Raw genomic sequence first — 22,301 nt, forward strand, 5'->3', positions numbered from 1 at the left:
AGTGGCTTTATTTGTTACAATAGATACCAATAGACCTTAGTGCAGTACAGTCACTTGCAATAAATACTGTCAATGGGAGATAGTTAAACGTTTGTACACAAAGGAGGCGGGTAAATCAGGCGAGACCTTTGTATGGAAGGGATACTGTACATTAAATTCTTTATTTTTTTTGTAATACTGTGGCCAGTCATTAATCTGAAGATTTCGTATATCATTTTATTGAAATGATATCTTAGCCTTTACACAAATGCCATGTAAACAAGTTGCTGAGTATTTTTTTCTCTCGTGAAATTGCACAAACCTTTCTCTATGTACACCCTAGATCCGTCTGAAACGTTGGGTTGATGATTTTATTACATAGGCCTGGGTCTGAGGTATGATGTTACAGCCGAATGGACCATTGTAAATACACGTAGAGACAGAACACTTTGACAGCAGCTCGATGAAGGACGCTCTCGGGGACCAAGTGTCCAGTCGCTGCCGCTGAGGACAGGAGGGGCAGGCCTCGCTGGACGGCACGGCGGTCTCCGACCATGGATGCCAGGACACTGCTGCTCCCCGCGGGGCCCTGGCACAGCTGGCTGCTTCAGTCGGCATCGCTTCCTCACTCGCTTCCTGAAGTTGTGTTTTAGGAGCTCCTGGAACCTGATTTTTCCCCGCCCCCTCCCATCACGGCTCCTTGGCAGGCGGAGGTGTCGCAAATGCCGGGGGTCCCCTGAGCGCCAACAGCACCGGGAAGGCCAGGATCGCCAGGGAGCCCAGGCTCTCCGTGGGCCCCGTCGCGGCCATCTTTGCCAACACCGGGCACGCCTTGCGGTCCTTGAGACACACCAGGAAGGTGAGTGGAGACACAGAGAGAGGACATCAGTGGTGTGTCCGTTCAGCCAACCCAAGTCTTGTGTTTCTGTAGCTCGTTTCTTAACTCTGGGAGGGGCCCAGGGGAGGCGCGCTCAGGCCGGAGAAGGACGAGGGCAGAGGCCAGGGCGCAGGAGTCTGGGTTCTGTCCTAAGCAGGGCAGCTCAGACTTGAGAAGAGTCAGCTGGCGCCATGTGAGGAATGGGTCTGGGGTGAGTGAGGGGGATGCTGACGGTGCTGGTGGTAAGCGTGGGAATGGACTAGGTGTGAGACAGAAAGCCCCGCCCCCCCAGGTGGTGGGCACCTGGGCAGGTGGACGGCAGAGGAGAAACCAGGAGCTGGGGGTGCGGGGAGGGGTGGAGTGAGCAAGGAGCTGTGCCGACAGGTGTGTGTTTGCTCCCGGGACGTGTGTGCGGATGCGGCGGCCCCGGGGCAGCCCCCGAGAAGGCTCGGGATGGAACGCGGCTGGGGCTGCCGTCCTCCCTCTCGGCAAAGTGTTTATATTCAGCATGAAAAGTGCCAATATCCAGGGTACGTGTGGGTCACTTAAGAGAAAATTCTGTTCGAATTTAACTGAAATAGATACTCGATGGCTTTAGTTGGATAGAATTTAACTGAAACTCCTGAACTAAAACAGACACAGGGCGATCTGATTAAAGGGTCGTTAAAACAGTCCCTAACCTGGCCTTTAAGTGTGCATCGTCAGGAGAAAAGTTCCCTCAGAAGAGGGGAGACATGCTCGGCACCCAGAGGTGCCTGTGTAACATAGGTGACAGCGGCCTCATACCTTGGAGCCCTTGGTCTCCGTCAGGCCCGTCCAGGCCCTCGCCAGCTGGGCCTTTGTCTCCTCTGTCCCCCTGGTTTCCTGTCAAGGGCAAGTGACACACGCATTTGCTTAGAAGCCCCGATTCAGGTTCAGAGACAGACTTCTGCTGCCGGCGAGTGTGCGGTCCTGCCTTTCTACAAGCTGGGTGCCTGCTTCCTAAGCTGTCTACCGGATCAAAAACGTTTAGAAAAGGACACCCAGCAGTGTCGGGCTGGATGGATTTGACAGAATGCACCCACCCGCGTGACTCGCCAGCCTCAGAGCTGCACTTTTGGACCTTTAGTTTGTTCACAATATTTATGCCTGTGAAACAGCTGAGTGTTTGCCCTGTAGCCCTATGTTCAACGTGATTTTTGACAAATTATCTAAGGTGTTTTGAAACGTCCCCTGAATTGTGTTCTCTCCTCCTCCACCTGCAGCTGGTTTTGGTCTCTGGGAGGGGAGCCGAGGCCCTGCTACGAGGGCCCGCTTGTCGGCCTGTGCTTTGTGTGATGCTGGCCGCAGACAGCTTATCCTGAGTGATGTTCTTGGAAAATTGAGCCTCTTGTCAACATAGTGACGCTCAGTGAGGCAAGCAGCATTGTTGGGCGCGGTCTGTCCTGCCTGATGGTAAAAGCAGTGACACCAGTTTCCTTTCCGTTGGTGTTTGTCACTTTTCCCATCGCAGAGGGTAACACACCTTCTACAAAGGATCAGGAGCCCCTGGGCCGGGCAGTCGGGGCCTCCCGTGGGGCCTGGGCTTTCCCGGCCTCCAGAGCAGGTCCCCCATCTGCTGGGTCCCCGGGGGGAGATGGAAGCCCAGCCCTGACAGTGGCTTCTGCCTGAAGACCTACAGTATATATTCTCGTTTAATTCAAACAATAACCTTCGGTCATCCCCACCCCGAGGCAGGCGCCCCAGGGAACACGCTGACCCCGCGCCGTGCGGCGGCCTCCCCTGAATTCTGGGCCGTTTTTCTGAGACCCCATAAAGTGATCAATGCTATTTTTGAATTTTATTTTCAAAAGTCTTAAAGGCATTCAGATCCCTATTTAGAGAAAACCTTGTTTGGTCTTTCTTTGAGGACAGCCGTCCCCCCCGCAGACTGTACTGGCACAGATGGCCCAGGGACTGGCAGAATTCAGACACGTCTCCAAGACAACAGGGAGATGTCTGATGGTAAACTTGGGACGGGGTGAGAAGGTGCATTTGACACGTTTGCCCTCTAGTGTTGAAACTATTCAATCTCCCGGCGTCTTAACAGTAATGAAATGATACCTCTAATTCTGGAAGCATTTTCGTCTGCTGAGGTATTTTAACTTAACCTCACAGAGGACAAAAGGAGCTCACAGAAGTAAGTTTCCCTTGGAAACTTTTCTCTTAAGCTGTTTTTCAGAAACAGAAAATTATTTGGTCAATAAGTTTGGAACAAATTGCAATCACGAACTTTAAATCCTGAATGGGGGCCGTGAGGCTAGCTGCCTGGGGGCAGGCCGGCTGCAGGGGCAAACGGTTAGAATGTAAAATGAACTAAGTGTTAAAGGCCTTGTTGGAAAAGGTTAGTGGCCAACAGCTCCCTGTCTGGGCACCAGGCATCCCTACAGTGGCACCCCTGCGTGGGATCAAGATTCTCACCTCGTTTCAACTCGTCCCGAGTTCGTTACAGTCCTTAAAATGGATTTTTGATTTATAATTTTTGCCTTTTGCCACAGAAATGGTCACACATGCCAGTTTTCATGAAGGGAAGTGCTGTTACGTACAAATGGGGCTCCTGTGCGTTCATTCCTCACATTCTTCTCAACCCTCCTCCCCCAAATGTTATTCTAACGGTATTTGAGAAAACCATCACATTTTGAAAAACGTTGTCACACCCGTGGGTTTAATAAGGAATTAACTGAGCTGGGCCTGAAAGCATGAAGGGCTGTACCCGAGGCGGCTTCTAGCAATGGCTCAACCTCCCAGGGCTTTTCTAGATGAGCCCGTGGACCCAGAGGGAGGGGAGGGGAGGCGAGGGGAGGGGGCCCCCCCAGGCAGCTCAGACGTGTGTGTCAGACATGGATGGGCAAGGCCAGAAGGACCCTGGCTGAAGGCCAGGTGACTCTGGGCCCATTTCCCCTCTGGGTCTCTTCCCCCGCCCTGTCCCCGCAGGGGAGCCTCTCTGCGTGGTGGGGGTAGATTTCATGGCTGGGGTACTGGCTGGGGGCTCTGGCGTGTGGCCGCGTGGTGGGTGGACTGCACTCACCTCTGGGTCCGGGGTCTCCCAGCTCTCCGGGGGGACCGCGGTATCCAGGGGGCCCTCGAGCCCCGGGGTGACCAATGGAGCCTGGGGGCCCCGGGGGGCCGGGGGGGCCAGCGGGACCCGGCCGACCGATGGACCCTGGTGCTAAGGGCTTCCTCAAGTGCGCGGCTAGCTGTGCGATTTGCTCTTTTGGAAAACAGAGATCAGACATCTGTTCATCAGAAGTGTGTTATGTAAAGCGCGAATATACTGCCTTTCAAAGGAAGTTTGTTCATGGATTGAAAAGGGCTTTAACCGCTTTGGGTACACGTTAAATGCTGTCCAGTCCTCGGTGACCCAAAGAGTGAATCACAGCCCTAGAGCTCCTTAAAGAGCTCATGGATCGGAGAGGCCAAAAGAGCTGAAAGGGCACGATTATTTGACCCTTGTGACCACCTCATTGAGCAGACATTTAGAACATCCCCCGTGCACCAGGCACCGCGGTGAACCCTGCGGGGAGGGGGCCCCCTCCAGTGCAGACCCCGAGGACCGCGGGCGGTGGTAGGCCAGCTCGGAGCGTGGCTTGGCTGCGTGGGGATGGGGTGAAGGCGAGGATGGGGCTGGGGGTGGGAGGGGCTGCAGCTCCAGGGGCGGGGCCGTGGGCGGGATGGGACAGAGGGCACTCACCGCTGACCATCCCCACACACAGCTCTCTGATGTGCTGCTCGCTGGCTTCTTTGCCCTGGAATTCACCCCAAAATCCATCATCGTATTGGGGGGCACGCTGGCATCTCCTTGAGGCACCCCCACTATCACGCTCTGCAAAGTAACCTTGATCATCTAGAAGAGACTTGATCTGAATCCAGGAGAAGCCCGACACCAGCGAGCGCTGGCCCCAGAGAGGAGACACGTACCGGGACTCCGGGTTTCCCAGTGATGCCAGGCACTCCTCGCACGCCCTGGAGGCCCATGGGGCCAGGGTGGCCCGGGACGCCGTCTATGCCGCTGGTGCCATTGGGGCCCTGGATGCCCTTGGGACCCAGCTCTCCTCGACTGCCGGACTAGAGGGAAACAACAGGAAGGGGTGGGTCAGGGCATGGGCTTCTCCCTCTGGGAGAAGAAGGGCCGACAGTTTCCTGACTTCTGACCAGAGCAGGCCTCTGAGATCTGCACGGCCGTCAGGGCCCCGGGGCTGGCCCGGGGGCCCCGAGGAGCCAGCCTCTACCGGGCACTCACCTCTCCTTTGGGTCCGACAGGGCCACTGGGACCCTGCAAAAGAGCAGAAGGGAAGATGTGCGTTTTAATTACTTGCGTGTTGTTAGTTGGTGGGAATTACTTCCCCAGGAACCCGTCTAGCCGGTTATTAGTTGGGGACGGAAGAGAAAAGCAAGTCATTCCCTGGAGCTGCATTTGATGGTGTCACAATGGCCACAGTGGTCACTCCTCTTATTCTCGGTTTCGTTTTATGTCGCTGAGGTGGTATTATAGCTACTGAGTTTTTAACCTTATTTTCCCTAAAGGGCGTTCTAGCTGCATAGTCCTTTTTCTCATCCATGTGTACTTTGTTCCCATTCTTCATCTTTTTTAACATCTTTATTGGGGTATAATTGCTTTACAGTGGTGTGTTAGTTTCTGCTTTATAACAGAGTGAAGCAGTTATACATACACATATGTCCCCATATCTCCTCCCTCCTGCAGAGCTGAGGGTCTCTGTGCCTAAGGCTCCCCCTTCTCCAGCTGTGACCTCAAGAGGCTGCCTGGCAGGACGGGGACAGGGACTGGGCCCCAACCAGACAGCAGACGGCCCAGGACCACTCATCCATCCATGCCACCGGCCTCCGCCCAGGCCACAGCTGGTGGCCCCCCTCGAAGCCGGAGGGAGATGGAGGGGCCAGGCTTTTCAGCTCAGACAGCCTGAGTGGTAAGTCGCTGAGAGCACAGTGTGAGGGGCACTGCCTGCCTCGCAGGCAGGGATGGAGCAGGTCGGGGGGCTGTTCCCAGGGTCCCGTGTGTCAAGGTCATCTAGGAATTCACCAGATGAAGGACACTCGCGCACACGGCTGACACCGTCTCAGCTCAAGCTGGGAAAAGTTGGCTCTGGGCTACAAGGTTGTGCTGGAGACGAGGGTCCCTGGGGCTGAGCCCTTCCCGTCTCCTCTAGACTCAGAGGAGGGCTCAGTCACAGAACTGGAGACCCTCACCACTGGGAGCCACGAAGATCTTCATCCCCAAACCCCCTGACTGTTCCGTTTCATTCACCCCCAAGGTGTGACTCTGTCGACGAACTCCGTCAGGCTTTTATTCTAAACTCGACCTGAGGTTTAGCTCTGTGGAAGCAGCGTTTTCTGTAGCTCAGTCTCAACGCTGGCTAATTCATGCTGGAGACACAGATGGAGCACAGGAGGGGGTAGAAAACCCCAGAGCTGGGCCTGGGGCCACCTCCTGCCTTAGGGGCCAGTCAGCAGCCAGGACGTCCCCTGCGCCTCGGTCCTCAGCTCGGCCCACCCCAGCCTGGACCTGCAGATGCTTCCCTTGCCCAGCCCCCACCCCGAACGTGGTGAGTTCTGTCGTCGAAAGTGAGGCCGACTTAGTCATACTCACCAGTTCTCCTTTATCCCCAGGAAGGCCGTCGGCGCCCGCGATGCCCTGAAACGACACAGCTCAAGGTTGCAGAACTGTCCACGCCGCCGTCCTCCAACCGTGGTGGGAGCCGGTGCCCAAGACCCCGACCCCGGCCCAGGCACCAAGCAGACGGTAAGCAGAGCCTCGGGTGGGTTTAGCCTCTTCTAGGTCCTCCTGCTGCTCCCGGGGGGTCAGAAGCAGAGCTGCGCCACCGCCCCCGCCCCTGCTCCTGGGCCCCCCAGAGAGAAGGTGCTGCCTGGAGAACAAACACTTTTCTAATCTGCTCCTGGAACCCAGATGGCCAGCAGGGAACACGCCCCACTCTGAGGGTCCCAGAGGAGCCGCCCAGGCCACAGGCGTCCCCCGTTGTACCCAGGAGCCAACTGGTCCCGGGTCCGGCTGGGTGCCCAGAGTTGTCAGCCTGGGGGGTGCGGCGGGAGAGGGAGGGAGATGGGAGAGATGAGAAGGATGCCCCCCAGCCCTGAAGACAGCGGGCAGCCCACAGCCGACCTGACCACCGGTCGCTCACCTGGTCGCCCTTTGGGCCTGCAGCTCCTCCCGAGCCCTGGGCAGAGAAAGGCTCAGCGTTAAAGAAACCACAGGGATCCCTGGGCGACCCGTACCCGCTGTGGAGCCAGGACGAGCTGGGGGCACCCGGGCTGCTGTGGAAACAGCCTCCTTCCCGGACGTTTGGCATCCTGGCCCCTACGTGTGCTGGATCCTCCTGTGGAGCCCTCATCTTTTTAGGGGCTCGAAGCCTCGCCCCACGTGGGGTGCACGCTTGTTTCACGGGCCCTGCTGCCGGACAGCAAGGCCTCTGGGCTCGGCACCACCGGAAAATATTGGATCGTGCGGCGTTTGCACTCACACGATCCCAGGGCAGCTTCCTGCTGCGAGCTGCCGAGTCAGAGCCCAAGCTCGTGTGGATCCCCTTCCCGGGGGACTGCGGGATTGGGGATCACCTTCCCAGGGGGGCTGCGGGATTGGGGATCACCTTCCCAGGGGGCTGCGGGATTGGGGATCACCTTCCCGGGGGGCTGCGGGTTAGGGATCACCTTCCCAGGGGCTGCGGGATCAGGGATCACCTTCCCAGGGGGGCTGCGGGATCGGGGATCACCTTCCCGGGGGGTTGCGGGATTGGGGATCACCTTCCCGGGGGGCTGCGGGATTGGGGATCACCTTCCCGGGGGGCTGCAGGTTAGGGATCACCTTCCCGGGGGGCTGCGGGTTAGGGATCACCTTCCCGGGGGGCTGCGGGATCGGGGATCACCTTCCCGGGGGGCTGCGGGATCGGGGATCACCTTCCCGGGGGGCTGTGGGATCGGGGATCACCTTCCCGGGGGGCTGCGGGTTAGGGATCACCTTCCCAGGGGCTGCGGGATCAGGGATCACCTTCCCAGGGGGGCTGCGGGATCCGGGATCACCTTCCCGGGGGGCTGCGGGATTGGGGATCACCTTCCCGGGGGGCTGTGGGATCGGGGATCACCTTCCCAGGGGCTGTGGGATCGGGGATCACCTTCCCGGGGGGCTGCGGGATTGGGGATCACCTTCCCGGGGGGCTGCGGGATTGGGGATCACCTTCCCGGGGGGCTGCGGGTTAGGGATCACCTTCCCGGGGGGCTGCGGGATCGGGGATCACCTTCCCGGGGGGCTGCGGGATCGGGGATCACCTTCCCGGGGGGCTGCGGGATCGGGGATCACCTTCCCGGGGGGCTGCGGGATCGGGGATCACCTTCCCGGGGGGCTGCGGGATCGGGGATCACCTTCCCGGGGGGCTGCGGGATTGGGGATCACCTTCCCAGGGGGCTGCGGGATTGGGGATCACCTTCCCGGGGGACTGCAGGTTAGGGATCACCTTCCCAGGGGGCTGAGGGATCGGGGATCACCTTCCCAGGGGGCTGCGGGATTGGGGCCTGTCTGGGAACTGCCACAATCACCCCTAAAATGCTAAAATAAAAACTGTCCATCGGCGCAGATGGCAGCGCGAGGAAGAACCCGCCCAAAGGGTCCAGAGAGGGAAACTTCCCTGTGACCTCAAAGTGCAGGCGAGGGTGACCGGGGTGGCAGGGGATACAGTAACCGGCCCCTCGCCCCCACGGGGACGGGCGCAGTGTCCAGGGCCTCTCTCTCTACCTCTTGGAGGCCCTGGTGCCCTTGGCATGCCCCTGACCCCTGGCATTTCTGGCCTGAAGGCTGAGGAAGGGCCCACTGTCCCAGCCCCAGGCCGTGGTTTCTGTGGCCCACCAAGCCCGGGATGAAGGGGCGCCAGAGATGGCAGCTCCTGGGTCCTGTCACTGCCAGCAGGTGGACGGACGGCCAAGGAAGGCACCTGAGGTTCCCCTGGGACCTGGTGTAGCGCGGCTAGGCCGGAGCCCAGACACAGCCCACAGCCTCCTCCCGGGGCCCCCGGTCACCCAGACTGGGGCCCTCTGTGTCCCAAATATCATGGGACAATAGGGACACCCACAGTGCCCGACTACTGCGCACCCATGGTGTGAGGTGCCTCTGGGGGCCGCTGACGTGGCGCCGCTGTGTGTCCCGTGGGACTGTGGGTGGGGTGCAGGAGCAGGACACCCCTGCTAGGACAGCCACTTACCCGGTCGCCCATGCCACCTCGGAGGCCTTGGGGGCCGGGCAGGCCAGGGTCTCCCATGCTGCCCTTCCGGCCCTACAGACAAGGACGCAGTGCGTCAGCACCCACAGGGAGCCCAGTGGAGGCCCCTCCCCAGCCCGGCTGGCCCACCTGGGCTCCCTGGGCGCAGACCTCACCCACCTGGAAACCGCGGACACCAGGGGCTCCGGGGGGGCCTTGCGGGCCCAGAGCCCCCTGAAAGACAGACAGAGAGTGTGAATCCAGCTCCGCCTCCCCCGCAGGGGCTGGGCAGACACAGGAGCTGGTCCCCAGCCATCTGGCCCAGTTACTGGGGAAAGAGGTGGGAGGGATCCTGGGGGGCAGCTGGGGGTCGCAGAGGTCAGGCATGCCCTCGGGCCCCGTGCGTCAGTCGGACTTGGCGTGGGGCACCGATGCCGATGTCTTCCTTATCTTGGTCTATGGTGGGGCTGAGAGGCGGGGTGCTTCCACCACACCTCCCAGGCCCCAGGTGGGTGCTCCCTCGGCCGGCTGGGTGCTGGGACTTTGCTTCCTCAGCACAGAGGTCTCAAGGACAGGACAGCTTGAGCCTGGCCACCACCGTGTCCCAGCTTTCACAGGCTCAGCCCCTTCATGCACCCAGAATGCCACCGCAGCCCACACAGAAAAGGGGGCCCCTCGGCTGTGGCTCCAGGCCCACCCCCACCCCAGGCTTCATTCCCCCGACTCACCGCTGAGCCCCTGTGGCCAGCCTCGCCACGCTCCCCGGGCACGCCAACGTCTCCCTACACTCGGGGAGGGGGACAGAGGGTGTCAGCGGGGTCCGCGCACACTTGGGTTGGGGGTGAGGGCTGCAGATACTCACGGGGACACCGGGCTCTCCTGAGGGGCCAGCCTCGCCCAGCTCTCCAGCTCTGCCCTGCAGGGGAGGGGGGAGCCCTGCGTGAGCTCCGCCCACATCCCTCTGCCCAGGATCCAGGCTGCGGCCTACCCGCTTCCCCCTTTCCTCCTCCCCCTCCCCTCCTCTCCCCGCTCCCCTCCCCAGAAGAAAGAAGCCACCTACCGGTTCTCCTTTCTCACCCTTGGACCCTGCTCGTCCAGGGAGACCCTGCAGGTCAGAGGTCAGAGGTCAGCATACAAGACCAGAGGCAGAGCACCCCCAAGGGTGAGGGGCTCCTGCAGCCTCCCCGGCCTTGATGCACAGCCCCCTGCAGGCGCCCCCACTCAGGAACCCACGGGAGGTGACCACTGGCATTGTCCCTGGGGCCATGGCAGGAGCCCCATGCACTCACCGGCAGCCCATTGGGACCCTTCTCTCCCGGGGCACCATTGCGACCAGCTTCTCCCTGTGGGAGTTTGGGGGGACATGGGGTGCTGAGGCCCTGGAGGCTGAACTCCCTGCAGACCCCTCCTCCCCTGCAGAGCGCCAGCCAGTACCAACCTTCTCGCCATCGAGTCCCAGCACACTGTCCCGGCCATCCTTGCCCGGCATGCCCTGGGGACAGCGGATGGTGTAAGGCCCAGTGGGCAATCAGCCTGGTCACCCTCCAGACCATGCCCACCAGCCCCCCCCCTTCCCCAGCCCCTCCCTTCCCCAGCCCCTCCCTTCCCCAGCCCCCTGCGCTAGGTCTGCCCTCCTGGGCTCGGGGGGCAGGTAGTAACCTGTGCTGCCCTCCGATCGCACAGATGAGGGCGGTGAGGATGCACCCAGACCACACGCTGCCCCCCGCGTCCCGCGTCCGCCCAGACTCTTCATGCGCCCCAGGGAAGTTCTGCTGTGCCCACTTTATGGACGGTGAAACAGGCTTGGGAGCCAGGATTTGGGCTCAGGCCTGCCGAATCCTAGAGGCTTGACTAATTTTGGAATCTCAGACACAGCCGTGTGCTGGGAAGGTGCCAGGAGAGCAGCTGGGGTCCCTCCCTCCCCTCCTTCAGCCTCCCACTGCCAGGCTGTGCTACCCCAGGTGGCCTCCCAGGGGCCCATCCTCTAGGGCCAGGATGGGGAGGGGGCCAGGAGGAAGTGGGGGTCTGGGCTGGGCATGGGCACATAGCAGGGATGAGGGGGCACAGGTGGGGAGGGCCAGTGCTCAGGACCCTCAGAATGCCCCCCACCTGTGCCACCCAGTCCCCCACCACCCTCACGTGCCCCTGGAATGCAGATGAGCCCAGCCCGAGACCCTCTACCTCTGTGTGGTCTAGACGGCAAAAGATTCCGTGGCCTCCGGCAAAATGCAAGCGTGCGGGCCCTTCACCCCCAAATTAGGCATTTCCAGAAGGCGACAGCAGAGCGAAACGAGGGAGGGCCAGTGGCCCTGCAGCTGGCCCAAGTATAGCCCAGGGCCGCGGGAGGAGAATGACTCTCCCGGGGAAGCAGGTGCAAAGGGCAGGGAGCAAGGGGCCGGCAGAGCCCCCTCCGCCCCTATGCTGGCACCCACCGGCACTCACCGGCTCTCCGACCAGCCCGGACATGCCAGGGACGCCTTTAGGACCAGGCCTGCCCTGAAAGACAGGCACGGGGCCGCAGTTAGGCCCATCGGGACTGCTCCTTCCAGATACCTCACTAGGTCCGGGGGAGGTAGGCCCGGGAGCCTTAGACGCGCCGTGTGCCCCACTTTCTAGACTCCGGGTGTTGAGCTTGGGCCGGGGACAGCTGTGTAGGCCGGGTCCGACCCCAGGGGAAAAGGCCCATCACCCCGGGAGCTGAGGACCCCGTGGATGCGGCGGCATCACATGGCCGCCTCCTGGACCTCCGGCTGCTAGGCTCAGGCGGGGGGAGACGGGATTGGTTCAGAGACAGCCACTTCATTCCGTGAGATGCTGAATTATCTCTTGGCTTCACTTATGTTCTGCTCAACCCGAGAGTCGTTTGCGTTACTGCATCTCACAGCTGGGCATCCTCGGCCCAAGGCCAGGCCCCACTGCCCGAGGCCTCTTGACGGATGTCAGGGGCCAGGTGCGCACTCAGAAGTGTGGTCCTCCGGACCCTGCCCTGCTGCTCCGGAGAGGAGTTGCCGAGGTGACAGTAGCTTCAAGGAGCCACGGGGGCAACAGGCCAGGGGACTCCTGGGGGAGCTGCCTGGGCAGGGGGAGGGCTGGGACTCCCAGGCCCAGCTTGGCACTGTCCAGCGGCTCCCCGCCACCCTCAGGAGAGGGCAGCTGCCCCTCGCCTCCCTGGACTTACCGTCCATCCCCCCCACCACCCACCCGCCCTGTGGATCAGGTTCTCCCAAGGAAGGACCCAGAGAACACAGGCTCTCTCACTTACGAGGTCGCCCTTGGGGCCGCGCAACCCCTCTGGGCCCCTCTCGCCTCTGTCACCCTGCAATGACAAGGGGGGACAGGGAGAGAGTTAACTCAAGAAGCTGGGAGAGCAGGGTGACGATGCTGAGGGTCACAGAGGTCAGAGGGACACTCACCACACCTCACCTCATGTCTGGAAAGAGAGAACGCAAATCTCCCACGAAGGACGGGCTGACTCTGGACTCGCCCCCTCCCCCCAGGTGTGTCCACTGGCACCTGCCCAGGTGTGCCACATGTGATTCCCCCCAGGTGTGCCCACGGGATGGGCAGCCCAGTGGGGCTGGGGGAAGCGTCAGAGTGAGCAAGAGAGAAGAGAGCCTGGGCCTGCACAGGACCAACCCCACCCCCAGACACACGTACCACTTTCCCAGGGGCTCCTGGGATCCCGGGGGGCCCTCGGAATCCGATGGGACCCTGTGGAGGAGAAGGGGCACCTGAGCCTCTCCTCTGAAGCCTGGGCAGCATCCCCCAGCACCCGGCTCCATCTGGAGAGGCCCGCCGGGAGCCCCCCACCCCAGCCCCCCAGCAGGCCCCTCCCCCATCATCCCCCCAGTGGTCCCCAAGCCCCTCCCCCTCCCACATTTGCCAAGGCCTCCCCTGCTGTCCCGTTTGCCTCTCCCATTCCCTTTGGGCCCAAGCCACAAAAGCCTTCACAGGCCGCGGTTTTGGGAAACATCCAGTGAGTGGAGGCCCAGAGGGCTGCGGTCACACAGGCCACCTGTGGCCGCCGGTGAGGACCCACGCTCAAGGGGCCCATCTAACGTCTGGAGGTGGCCCCCAGCCACCTCTTGACCTCGGGCTGGCCCACAGCCCCTCAAGGGCCAGGCAGCGGGGCGCTGGTGGACTTACCCGGTCCCCGGGGGGTCCGAGTGGCCCTGGAAACCCTTGTAGGCCCCGTGGACCCTGCAGGGAGAGAGCTGGAGCTGCAGGGCCTGGGCCGGCAGCCCCTGGTACCTCACACCTCCCAGGAGCTGCTGAAGGGCTCTGGTATATTCCCCAAAACCCTGCCTCAGGACCCGCACCCGATTCCCGTCCTGGGAGTTGGTGGACTGTCCCCACCTCACCTGTCCAACACCTCCCCTTACTCACCTGCAGCCCCACGGTGCCTGGGATGCCAGGGGGCCCGGGGGGGCCGGGGTCACCCTGCAGGAGAGGAGGGTGGCATCAGCCCCGAGCTCTCCCCCACCTCTCCGAGCCCACGGCCCCACCCCGCTGCCAGAGCCCTTGCCATGCGGGGCGTCGCCCCACTTCAGAGCTGAGCCCCCAAGGCCCAGAGGGGTGGCCCCGTGTCCTCCCCCGCCCTCCCCAGACACCTCCTCCTGGCGGCGGCCAGCCCCTCTGCTGCTCACACGGCAGTCTGGCGGCTCGCGCCGCGCTAGAGGGCACCCAGCCTCGCCCGCAGCCTGTGGGTGAGGATGCCCAGATGCCCTCCAGGGCAGTGGCAGGGACTACTGGGGGCCACTCCGGGCTGAGGCCCACCTTCTCCAGCCCGCAGCGGGCCCGCCCAAGCTCAGGGAGCTTCCGTGTGAGGCCAGGTGTTGCGGGCTCTGTGCAGAGACCCTGCCCCAAATCACCCGCCTCTAAGAGCCAGGCCCCGAGGGGAGGCGTGCACAGAAGCTGCTCCGTCAGAGGGCACCGAGATGCAGCCAGCACGTCCTCACACACCCCCAGCCCTGCCCGAGACCCAGCCCCCACGCCCCCAAGTGCTGTGCCTCCCAGCCACCCCCGGGCGCCACCCAGCCGCCAGCCGCCTTCACCTTCTCGCCATCCTTGCCGACTTCTCCTTGCTCCCCTTTGTAGCCGGTGGGTCCCTGAAAGACAGCGGCGGGTGGACGGTACAGACCCCACAAGCGGCCCTGAGCCAGTTAAGGCCTGCCTGGCCCACCGGCCCAGCTGGGGAACAGAGGCCCGGTTGGGAGGAGAAGGGCTGGGCCAGGGAAGGGGGCTGGGGGCCTGAGGCCAGCCTTCCCCCATGCCCTCTCTCAATGCCCCCCCCAGTCCCCAGCGGGTCACCGCGGTGAAGGGGGACAGGGACAGAGCGAGGTCCCCCAGCAGGGCAGGGGCCAGCCCGCCTTGCTTCCCGCAACAATCCTGCAACCAGGGCAGGCTTTCTGGACGCCCACCTCCCCCCCGACCTCCGCCCACACGGGGGCCCCGCTGCCTCCTAGGGGTGTGAAGGTGAGCTGGGGTCTGAGTCAACCCTCAGTGGCCGCTCACCTTGAACCCTGGCATTCCTGGGGGCCCCGGTGGGCCTGGCGGGCAGATGGCCGGGCACTGTTGGGAAACAGAATGGTCAGACCCCTCCCAGTAAACCTGGGGCAGTGCTGAGGTCAGAACCCAGGGGCCCGGAGATGGGCCATTTGGGGTGGGTGAAGGGGAGCTCGGGCCACATGGGGGCCTCCTGGGGAGCCCAGACAGGGCCTCATTCAGGGCCACCGTGGGGCGCGGTGAGGGGCCGCAGAGCCAGAGCGCGGCCGCCGGCCCCTCATAGCCGGCTCCGATGTCTCAGCCCCAGCGCAGGTTCAAAGCAGCTATTCAGCGTCATGGCCGCCGGCTGCACAAAGGGGCCTTTATCACGCGCCCGGCTCTGCAGCCAGCTCTGCTCGGGGGTCCCCTCGGCGCCAGAGGTGCCTCAGGGAGGGACACGTGGTCCTCGGGCACAGGCCGCATGCTCCACACCTGGGGGCTCGGCGAGCCCGGGGCGGCATGGGGGTGTCTGGATCATTCCACAGCTGCTCTGGCACAGAGCCAGTGCCATCCACCTCCCCCAGCTGTCCTCCTTTTTCCAGAGGACCCCCAAACCCTCCCTCAGAACGCCAACCGTCAAGCACTCGGGACACGGGCTGGGGAGAGAAGGGCAGCAGGGGCCCCAGTGGGCAAACGGGCTGGGCCAGGCTCTCCCTTTAATAACTTCCAGCCGCTCCGAGGAGGAGGCCGGGTGCTGGCCTGGCCCACGAACAGCTGTGCAAACGAAGCCCACAGGCCCCAGGCCTCCAAAGTCACTGTTTTCTTCTGACGGGAGACACAGCTCAACAACCAAAAGCGGGTCCCAGACTCCGGGCTGGAAGCTTTTGTGACGGGGAAACCTCCCGTCCGCGCCCCCAGCGCAGCCACGCTCTCCGTGCCGAGGGGCGGGTCGGGTCGACACGTGATTCTGCTTAAACTGACTTCAGTTCGTGCTGCTGCGCATGCCGGGGTAGACCGGTGAGGCGGGGAGGGGCAGCTCGGGGGAACTGTACCCAAAGCTGGTGCCACCGGCACTGAACCCGTCCCTAGGGGCCCCCGTCCCTGCCTCCCTGTGCTCTCCAGACGGGCCCCTCCCACCAAGACAGGCACCCCGACAAAGGGCTTCACAAAGACAGCACATGCCCACCTGAAGGTCAGTAACGCCTTCGGGAAGGACCCCTGGGCGACCCTGGAACAGAGAGACGCCAGTTTTGACGTGGCCCCCCCTTCCCTCCCCCCACCCACTCAAGACCTCCTGGGGACTCAGGGGCCCTTCATCCCCCCGTGGCCAGTGCCAGGTACTGCTGGTCCCCCCCCTTGCAGGGCATGTGACAATGACAGAAACCACTGCCCTTGGGGCGGGGTGGCCACCAGGCCTGAGCCTCACTAGCCCTGGGTCAGCTGGGCACACGGATCCGGCCTGGACTTGGCTCACGTCTGGGGTGTGGCCAGGACTCTCGACGTGGACATGGGAGCTGGGGCTGGGGGCATGGGGGGCCCGAGGACGGGCACCCTGGGGACAGGAAGGCAAGCCCACCAAGCAGTCGTCACGCCTGGGACTCCTCCTGAGAGGCTCTAGAACCCCGCCCAGTACTCACAGGGGGGCCGGGAGGTCCCGGGGGGCCAGGGAGGCCTGGAAGTCCAGAGGGTCCCTGTGGGGGGATGATGGCTTAGACGGAGCAGGGCCAGCCCCGACCTGAGTGAGGGGCCCCGCGACTTCCAGAGAGAAGATGCCCCTATGGGGGCACCCCCAGTGCTGCCGTGCTGGCCCGCCCCAGCCCTGCGCGTCCTGAGGTCTGCGCTGCCCTGTCCTGGGTGTCAGCCACGAAGGCCCACCAAGAAAGAGGGCGAGGGGGGCTTCCCTGGCGCAGTGGTTAAGAATCCACCTGCCAATGCAGGGGACACGGGTTCAAACCCTGGTCCGGGAAGATCCCACATGCCGCGGAGCAACAAAGCCCGTGTGCCACAACTACTGGGCCTGTGTGCCTAGAGCCCGTGCTCTGCAACAAGAGAAGCCACTGCAGCCAGAAGCCCGCGCACCGCAACGAAGAGTAGCCCCCGCTCCCCGCAACCAGAGAAAGGCCGCGCGCAGCAACGAAGACCCAATGCAGCCAGAAATAAATAAATAAATTTTAAAAAAGAAAGAGGGCGAGGGGGAGGGAGAGGAGGGGCACAGGGAGGCGGTGACAGGGGAGGGAAAAGGGAAGGAAAGCGGGGAGGCCCCCCCCATGGTTGCATTTGGGGAGTCCTGGCAGACACTCACCGGGGGACCCCGGAGGCCAATTCCGCCTGGGACGCCGCTCACCCCTGCCTCTCCCTGGGGGAGGTAAGAAGTGAGAGATGGGGGTCTGCACCCAAGGAGCTCTGAGGATCCCCGGGGAGTCCAGACCAGGCTCCCATATCCCTACACAGGGCCAGCCTGCCCTCTCCCCACCCCGCCCCAGTCCTGGTCTGGGACCTGGTCGCCATGTTGGCTCGGGGTGTGGCGGGCATGCTCGGGGGTGGGGGGGGCACGAGGGTTATCAGTACTCACGGGGGGTCCAGGGAGGCCTTTGCCCTGCAATGCCAAGCACGGGGTCAGAGCTTGCTTGGGACGGGAGGAGGTCGCCCAGCACCCACCCCGTCCCCCTGAGATGTCAGGTGAGTTGCTGGGGATGAGAAGGCACAGCCCAGATAGCACCCAGGCCCCCAGCCCAGGGACCAACCCCCAGGAGAAGCTGCAGAGGGGCAGCACACGTGGCATTTTGGGGCCCCTCAAACTCCCACCAGGAGGAGAAGACAGTACTCACCCCCAGCCCAGGTGGCCCTGGGGGTCCCAGACTTCCCTGCGGAACGAAAGGGGGCATCAGGGGTGGGCTGGGCCCAGGCACCGTCGCCTATGTTTGCAAACCTGTCCCCTTCCCTCTCAAGTCCATCTCCCCTGAGGAGGGGGTTCTTGTTTTATAGAAGACCGACAGGGGGTCGGGGGGACCTCTGATGTCCCAGGGGCCTGGGACTGGTCCTTTACCAGCAGTCCTGAGGAAAAGCCTCCTACTGCAGGCCACCAGGAAGGCACATGCCAGGTGTGACCTGAGCCACACAGCATAGCCTGATGCCCGGCTCCTCCAGGAAGCCCTCCGGACTCCTTGGTCCACAGTAGGAAGCCCCAAACCTCCAGCAGCTGGTGGCCTGCCCGTCCACCCAGCACCCTCCTGGTCCTCTTGCTGCCTTGCATCCCAAGGATGGGGCCCTTGTTCAGGAGGCCCTTCCCCTCCTGTGCCCCAGGCTCCCTGCAGAAAGCCTGGAGCTAGTGCCCCCTCCTCCCTTCCCCCACTTCCCCCACTCCCCCACATCCTTGGAAACATCAAAGCAGCCACTCTCTTCCTTGTTTCCCACTCAGAACACTCCTACAGCCCAGTTCCCACAGGCAGGGCTGCGCCCTGGCGCCCTCCCGCATCACAGCCCCCCTGCCCTCTGCACCCCGGGGCTGGGGCAGCCCCTTCTCGAGGGGGGGGGGAGTTGCCGGTCCCAGCTTTGCACTTGGAGCCACGAGAGGAGTTGGTTGGTCAGAAAGGGGGTTTTGGCGAACAATGGTCAGACTCGGGGGACAGGCTGGGTGACCGTGGGCCCCTAGGGTGGGCACAGAGAGAGGGGCAGCAGCTCACCAGAGGAGGAGGAGGGCATGTGGGGCCGCACACGCCCCAACCATACCAGCCCCCGCAGCACGGTCTGAGGGCTGGGACAGCTCTGACCAGAGGGGGCGGGGGGGCACTCATCACCCTGTGTCCTCATGCCCTCCAGCCCCCTTCCACCCCACGGCAGGGGCGGGGCCCAGCCAGTGCAGTCACAGTAGCTGCCCTCAGAACCCACAGCCTGTGGACAGCTGGTGCTCAGCCTGGCTGCCCCTGGCTGGGACCTCGCCCCTGAGCTGAAGCCACTGGACGCAGTGCCTGCCTTACCCGTTCTCCGGGGGCGCCCTTGGGTCCAGGGGGTCCATCGTGCCCGGTCAGACCCTGGGGAGGGAGGTGGAAGGAGGGATGGAGGGGTCACATGGGAAGGACGTGCCCTCTCGGGGAAGAGGCAGGTGTGGGCTCCGCCCTAACTAAAGCCGGTTGAGAGAGGCCAGAAAGACCCTCGGGCCGGGCACCTTCCCCTCTGGCCCCACCCACCACCCACCTGGTGGGAAGCCAGCGGCTGGAGCACCTGCCGGAGTGGGCAAGCCCAACGGGCAGGAGAGTTCCCCTCTGACATCCCCTCCAGTGTGTGCGAAGCCCCCAGGCCTGGGGCCAGGCCTTAAGCTCCCGAGGAGCCCCTGACGCAGGCACCCTGGGGCTCGGAGGGGTCTGGATAATGGGCCTTTGTTCCCAGAGAAGCCAGAGCTGGCGGGACTTTCACCTCGCCTGTGCGCTGGCGCTGGCGTCTGGCAGACGGGGCCAGACACTAACAGGCATGGGATGAAGGCCAAGGGACCCTGCTGGGGGACATCCGGAGACACTCTTGGGCCTGGCTTTCCTGCTTGAGCTGGCCCAGTTGGAAAACAGCAATTAAATCTGACTCCTGGGCGCTGGGATGGAACCCGTCCAGGCTGGGAGGGGAGAGGGGGGCTCGTGGGAGGAGAAGGAGGGGCCGGCACACTCACATCCACACCAGGCAGTCCCGGCATCCCGGCTTCTCCTGGTTTCCCTGGCTTCCCCGGGGCCCCTTTCGGTCCCTGTGGAGGGAAAGGGCAGAGGTGTGAGCGAAGCTCCAGCCAGAGCCTTGGCCTTGACCAAGGAGAAGAGTGTCCTCCAGCGGGGCACGACCTAGCAGCCCTGGATGGGCCCCTCTTCACCAGAGCCCCAGCCCTCCTGCTGCCCTGCCCAGCCCTTGCTGGCCCCAGGAGGCCTTACCCCTCCAGCTGCCCCTCTCCCCTCCTTCGGTCACATCTGGAGGACACTCACCCAGACGCTTTGGCCTCCCCAGCTAAGGGCCAGTGGGGCCCTCTGTGGGCCCCTCCGTGAGCCCGGAACCCTCAAGTCCAGGGCCTGAACGGCTCTAGGACGGCTCACTTGTGGGACCTCTGGCGGGCTGGATGTGCAGGTCTGTACGGACCTCTTTCCTGACCTGCCGGCACTTGCCCGGAGACTCACTGGGTCCCACCCACACCCCTCCCACCTCTTCCCGCTCTGCCCCTGCTCCAAGGCCGCCCTATGGCAACCCGGGGCCCAGCATGGTGGGAAGGGGTGTCAATGACCCCCCTGCTCTAGGCCCACCCGTCCCCTCCAGACTAGAAGGAGGCCTCCTCCCCCCACCTCCCCCCACACCCCGCAGCCAGGACACTCACCAAGGGCCCAGGCAGCCCTGGAGGACCAACTTCTCCCTGCAGAGAGGGAGACGCCCACACGTGACCAAGGGTCCTCTGGAAGCTCCGCCCAGGGGAGCAGAGCTGGGCCCCAGAGGAGGCCCCAGGAGGCAGGATGGAGCCCCTCACCTCATCATCCACACCTGTAGGCACCTCCCCTCTAGGGCCAGGTGCAGAGGCAGGTGGTGGGGAGAGGGGTGAGCTGGACAGACTGGGGATTTGAGCCCACTTTGAGGGCACAGGGACACCCCAGGAACGGTGGGAGGCGTCATGAAGCCCCACCTCTCCGCCTGCCTGAGAAACTCCAGAAACCCGGTCGGAGGTGGCAGCCTCCAGACACACGGAGGACCGGGAGGGCACCCTGGCACCCTCTCCACCCTGACGGCCACTGGCTCTGACATCTTTCACCCGAGGCTTTCAGGCCAGGCTTTAAGTGGAAACGTCCCCAGAGGGAACGACTGGGGAGCCCTGGGGCGCTAAGTGCCCAGCCCCACCAGGAGGGGAGGCCACCTGGGTCCAGGGCCCAATACAGCCACACTGAGCGACGGCCCTGCGGCTGGGGTGGCGGGAGGGAGACTCAGGACCATCAAGGGCCAGGCAGGGCCCTGGGGACCCAGAAGGAGGCAGGTTCTACCCAGGGAACAATGCTGGTGAGGAGAGGCCTGGAGGGCCCTGACTCTCGGACGTGGCTGAGTCGGGGGCTCTCAGCCCGCCGGGTCCTGGGGGCAGCCTTCAGGGTCTCATCTGCCTCCCACACAGCTTCGGCCACGCCCAGGCGGGGGCGCCCTTGGAGGAGGCCACTTCCGGGGCCCCAGCCCCGTCCAAGGCTGGCTCCAGCCTCTAGTAGCCGCCAACGAGACCCACCCAGAGGGACAGCCTTTACCCCCAGAAACGAGGAGTGCAGACCCCTCTGGGGACCCAGAGACACACACCCAGTGCCCACACCTCCAGCCCCAAGAGCACCATGGAGCCACCCGCCCCCGTCCTGGGGAGGCAGTCCCTGGGGGGTCCACCCCGAGAAGGAACAAGGATCGTCTTTGTCCCGTTTCACTCCCCACAGGGGCGCTGGCTCATCGCCCCAGCCCTGGGAGGTGCAGTTAGCTTTCTCTCCATCAAGACTGGGGCTCAGGGAGGTTGGGGCGGCAGCGAGAACCCCGCAGAAGCTCCCCGGCCATCCCCGCCCACACACTCACATCAATGCCGTCCTTGCCTGGCTTCCCAGGTGGTCCTCGGGGGCCGGGGGGGCCTCGAGGTCCCACTTTCTGAAATAGAGAAATGTCATCAGGCAGCTGCATCCCCACCCTCTCCCGCTGGCGGGGGGGGGGTCCCCCCTGGTTGGAGGAGAGCTAGGGCCTGTCCAGGGCCTTGGCAGTGTCCCCTGCCACCTCGCCTGGGCAGGAGGGGCTGCGTCGGGGCTGAGCCCCGCAAGCAACAAAGGCCACATTGTATCTCTCTGGTGGAGACACAGCGCTGGCACCGGACCCTGCCTGGTGAGGAGGGGCAGGCCCTGCGCGCATCTCCGAGGTGTCCCAGCGTCCGTGGAGGCTAGCCGGGGGATGGCGAGGAAGCTATGGGGCGACAGGACTGTGCCCGCTGTCCCCGGGGCCCCGGGCTCCCCGGCTCCCTCGCTGCCCCCGGGGGCGAGGCGGGGAGCTTATCCCCTGGCTGTGCTGCTCAACGCAGACCTCAGAGCCACGGACCCCCACCCCAGCCGCCTTCCAAGGCGAACCCAGCGCACTGGGGTCCCGCGCTCACCTGCGCCCCAGTCACGGTCACGGTGGCGGCCAGCAGCTGCCCAAGCAGGAGCAGGGCCAGAGCGGGGGCTCCGGCCATGGCTGCACACACGCTCTGAGCGGAGCCGGCGGGGTGGCAGCGGCCTGAGCTCGGCTCGGCGGGCGGGGCTGCCGGTGGGCTGGACGCCAGTTCCCGCCCCACTGGCCCTCACACAAGCCCCCCATTCAGCTGGGCCCACCTGGGTGGGCGGGGGCTTCTGCGCTGCCCCGCGCCTCCCTGCCGAGACAGTCGGGGAAGAAAAGAAACCCAGTGGCGTTTTTTTGGCCAGCCTCTGAGTTAAAATTACCCTGGGCCTGGTGAGGTACACACATACACCTTTTAGCAAGCAAGAAAGAGGCTCTTTTCTCCCCTTGGTCCTCGACCAGGGTGTGGAGAGGGAGAATCCCACGTTGAAGGGCTCCTTTGGAGAAGGGGCAGTCCTGTCAGCGGGGTGGGTGAGTCCCATACTCCTCCCCAGGGTCCAGAGAGGAACCCATGCTGCCCAAGGCCCAGGAAGACCCCCAGAGAGGGTGAACACGCCTGTGCCAGGGGTGAGACAGGGCCCACCGCGGCCCCGGTTCCCACTCCGGGG

The 22,301-nt window shown here is 63.7% G+C and overlaps 1 protein-coding gene across 1 annotated transcript; it reads right to left on the reverse strand.

The window, feature by feature from the left end:
* Positions 1 to 142: 142 nt before the first annotated feature.
* On the reverse strand, positions 143 to 21,842 carry COL9A3 (collagen type IX alpha 3 chain). Its single transcript, XM_004282341.3, has 32 exons — positions 21,692 to 21,842; positions 21,130 to 21,198; positions 19,919 to 19,954; positions 19,235 to 19,306; positions 18,555 to 18,608; positions 17,406 to 17,441; positions 17,150 to 17,173; positions 16,880 to 16,933; positions 16,215 to 16,268; positions 15,764 to 15,805; positions 14,608 to 14,664; positions 14,148 to 14,201; positions 13,480 to 13,533; positions 13,240 to 13,293; positions 12,751 to 12,804; positions 12,356 to 12,409; positions 11,536 to 11,589; positions 10,532 to 10,585; positions 10,383 to 10,436; positions 10,154 to 10,198; positions 9,956 to 10,009; positions 9,822 to 9,875; positions 9,274 to 9,327; positions 9,097 to 9,168; positions 7,030 to 7,065; positions 6,480 to 6,524; positions 5,115 to 5,147; positions 4,793 to 4,939; positions 4,566 to 4,620; positions 3,903 to 4,085; positions 1,643 to 1,720; positions 143 to 819 (listed from the first exon to the last, which is right to left on the reverse strand). Exons 1-32 carry the CDS (start codon positions 21,767 to 21,769, stop codon positions 629 to 631), a joined length of 2,055 nt encoding a protein of 684 aa, XP_004282389.1. The 5' UTR covers positions 21,770 to 21,842; the 3' UTR covers positions 143 to 628.
* Positions 21,843 to 22,301: the final 459 nt, after the last annotated feature.

The sequence above is a fragment of the Orcinus orca genome, chromosome 16, assembly GCF_937001465.1.
Source record: "Orcinus orca chromosome 16, mOrcOrc1.1, whole genome shotgun sequence".
In the NCBI taxonomy this organism is placed as follows: domain Eukaryota; kingdom Metazoa; phylum Chordata; class Mammalia; order Artiodactyla; family Delphinidae; genus Orcinus; species Orcinus orca.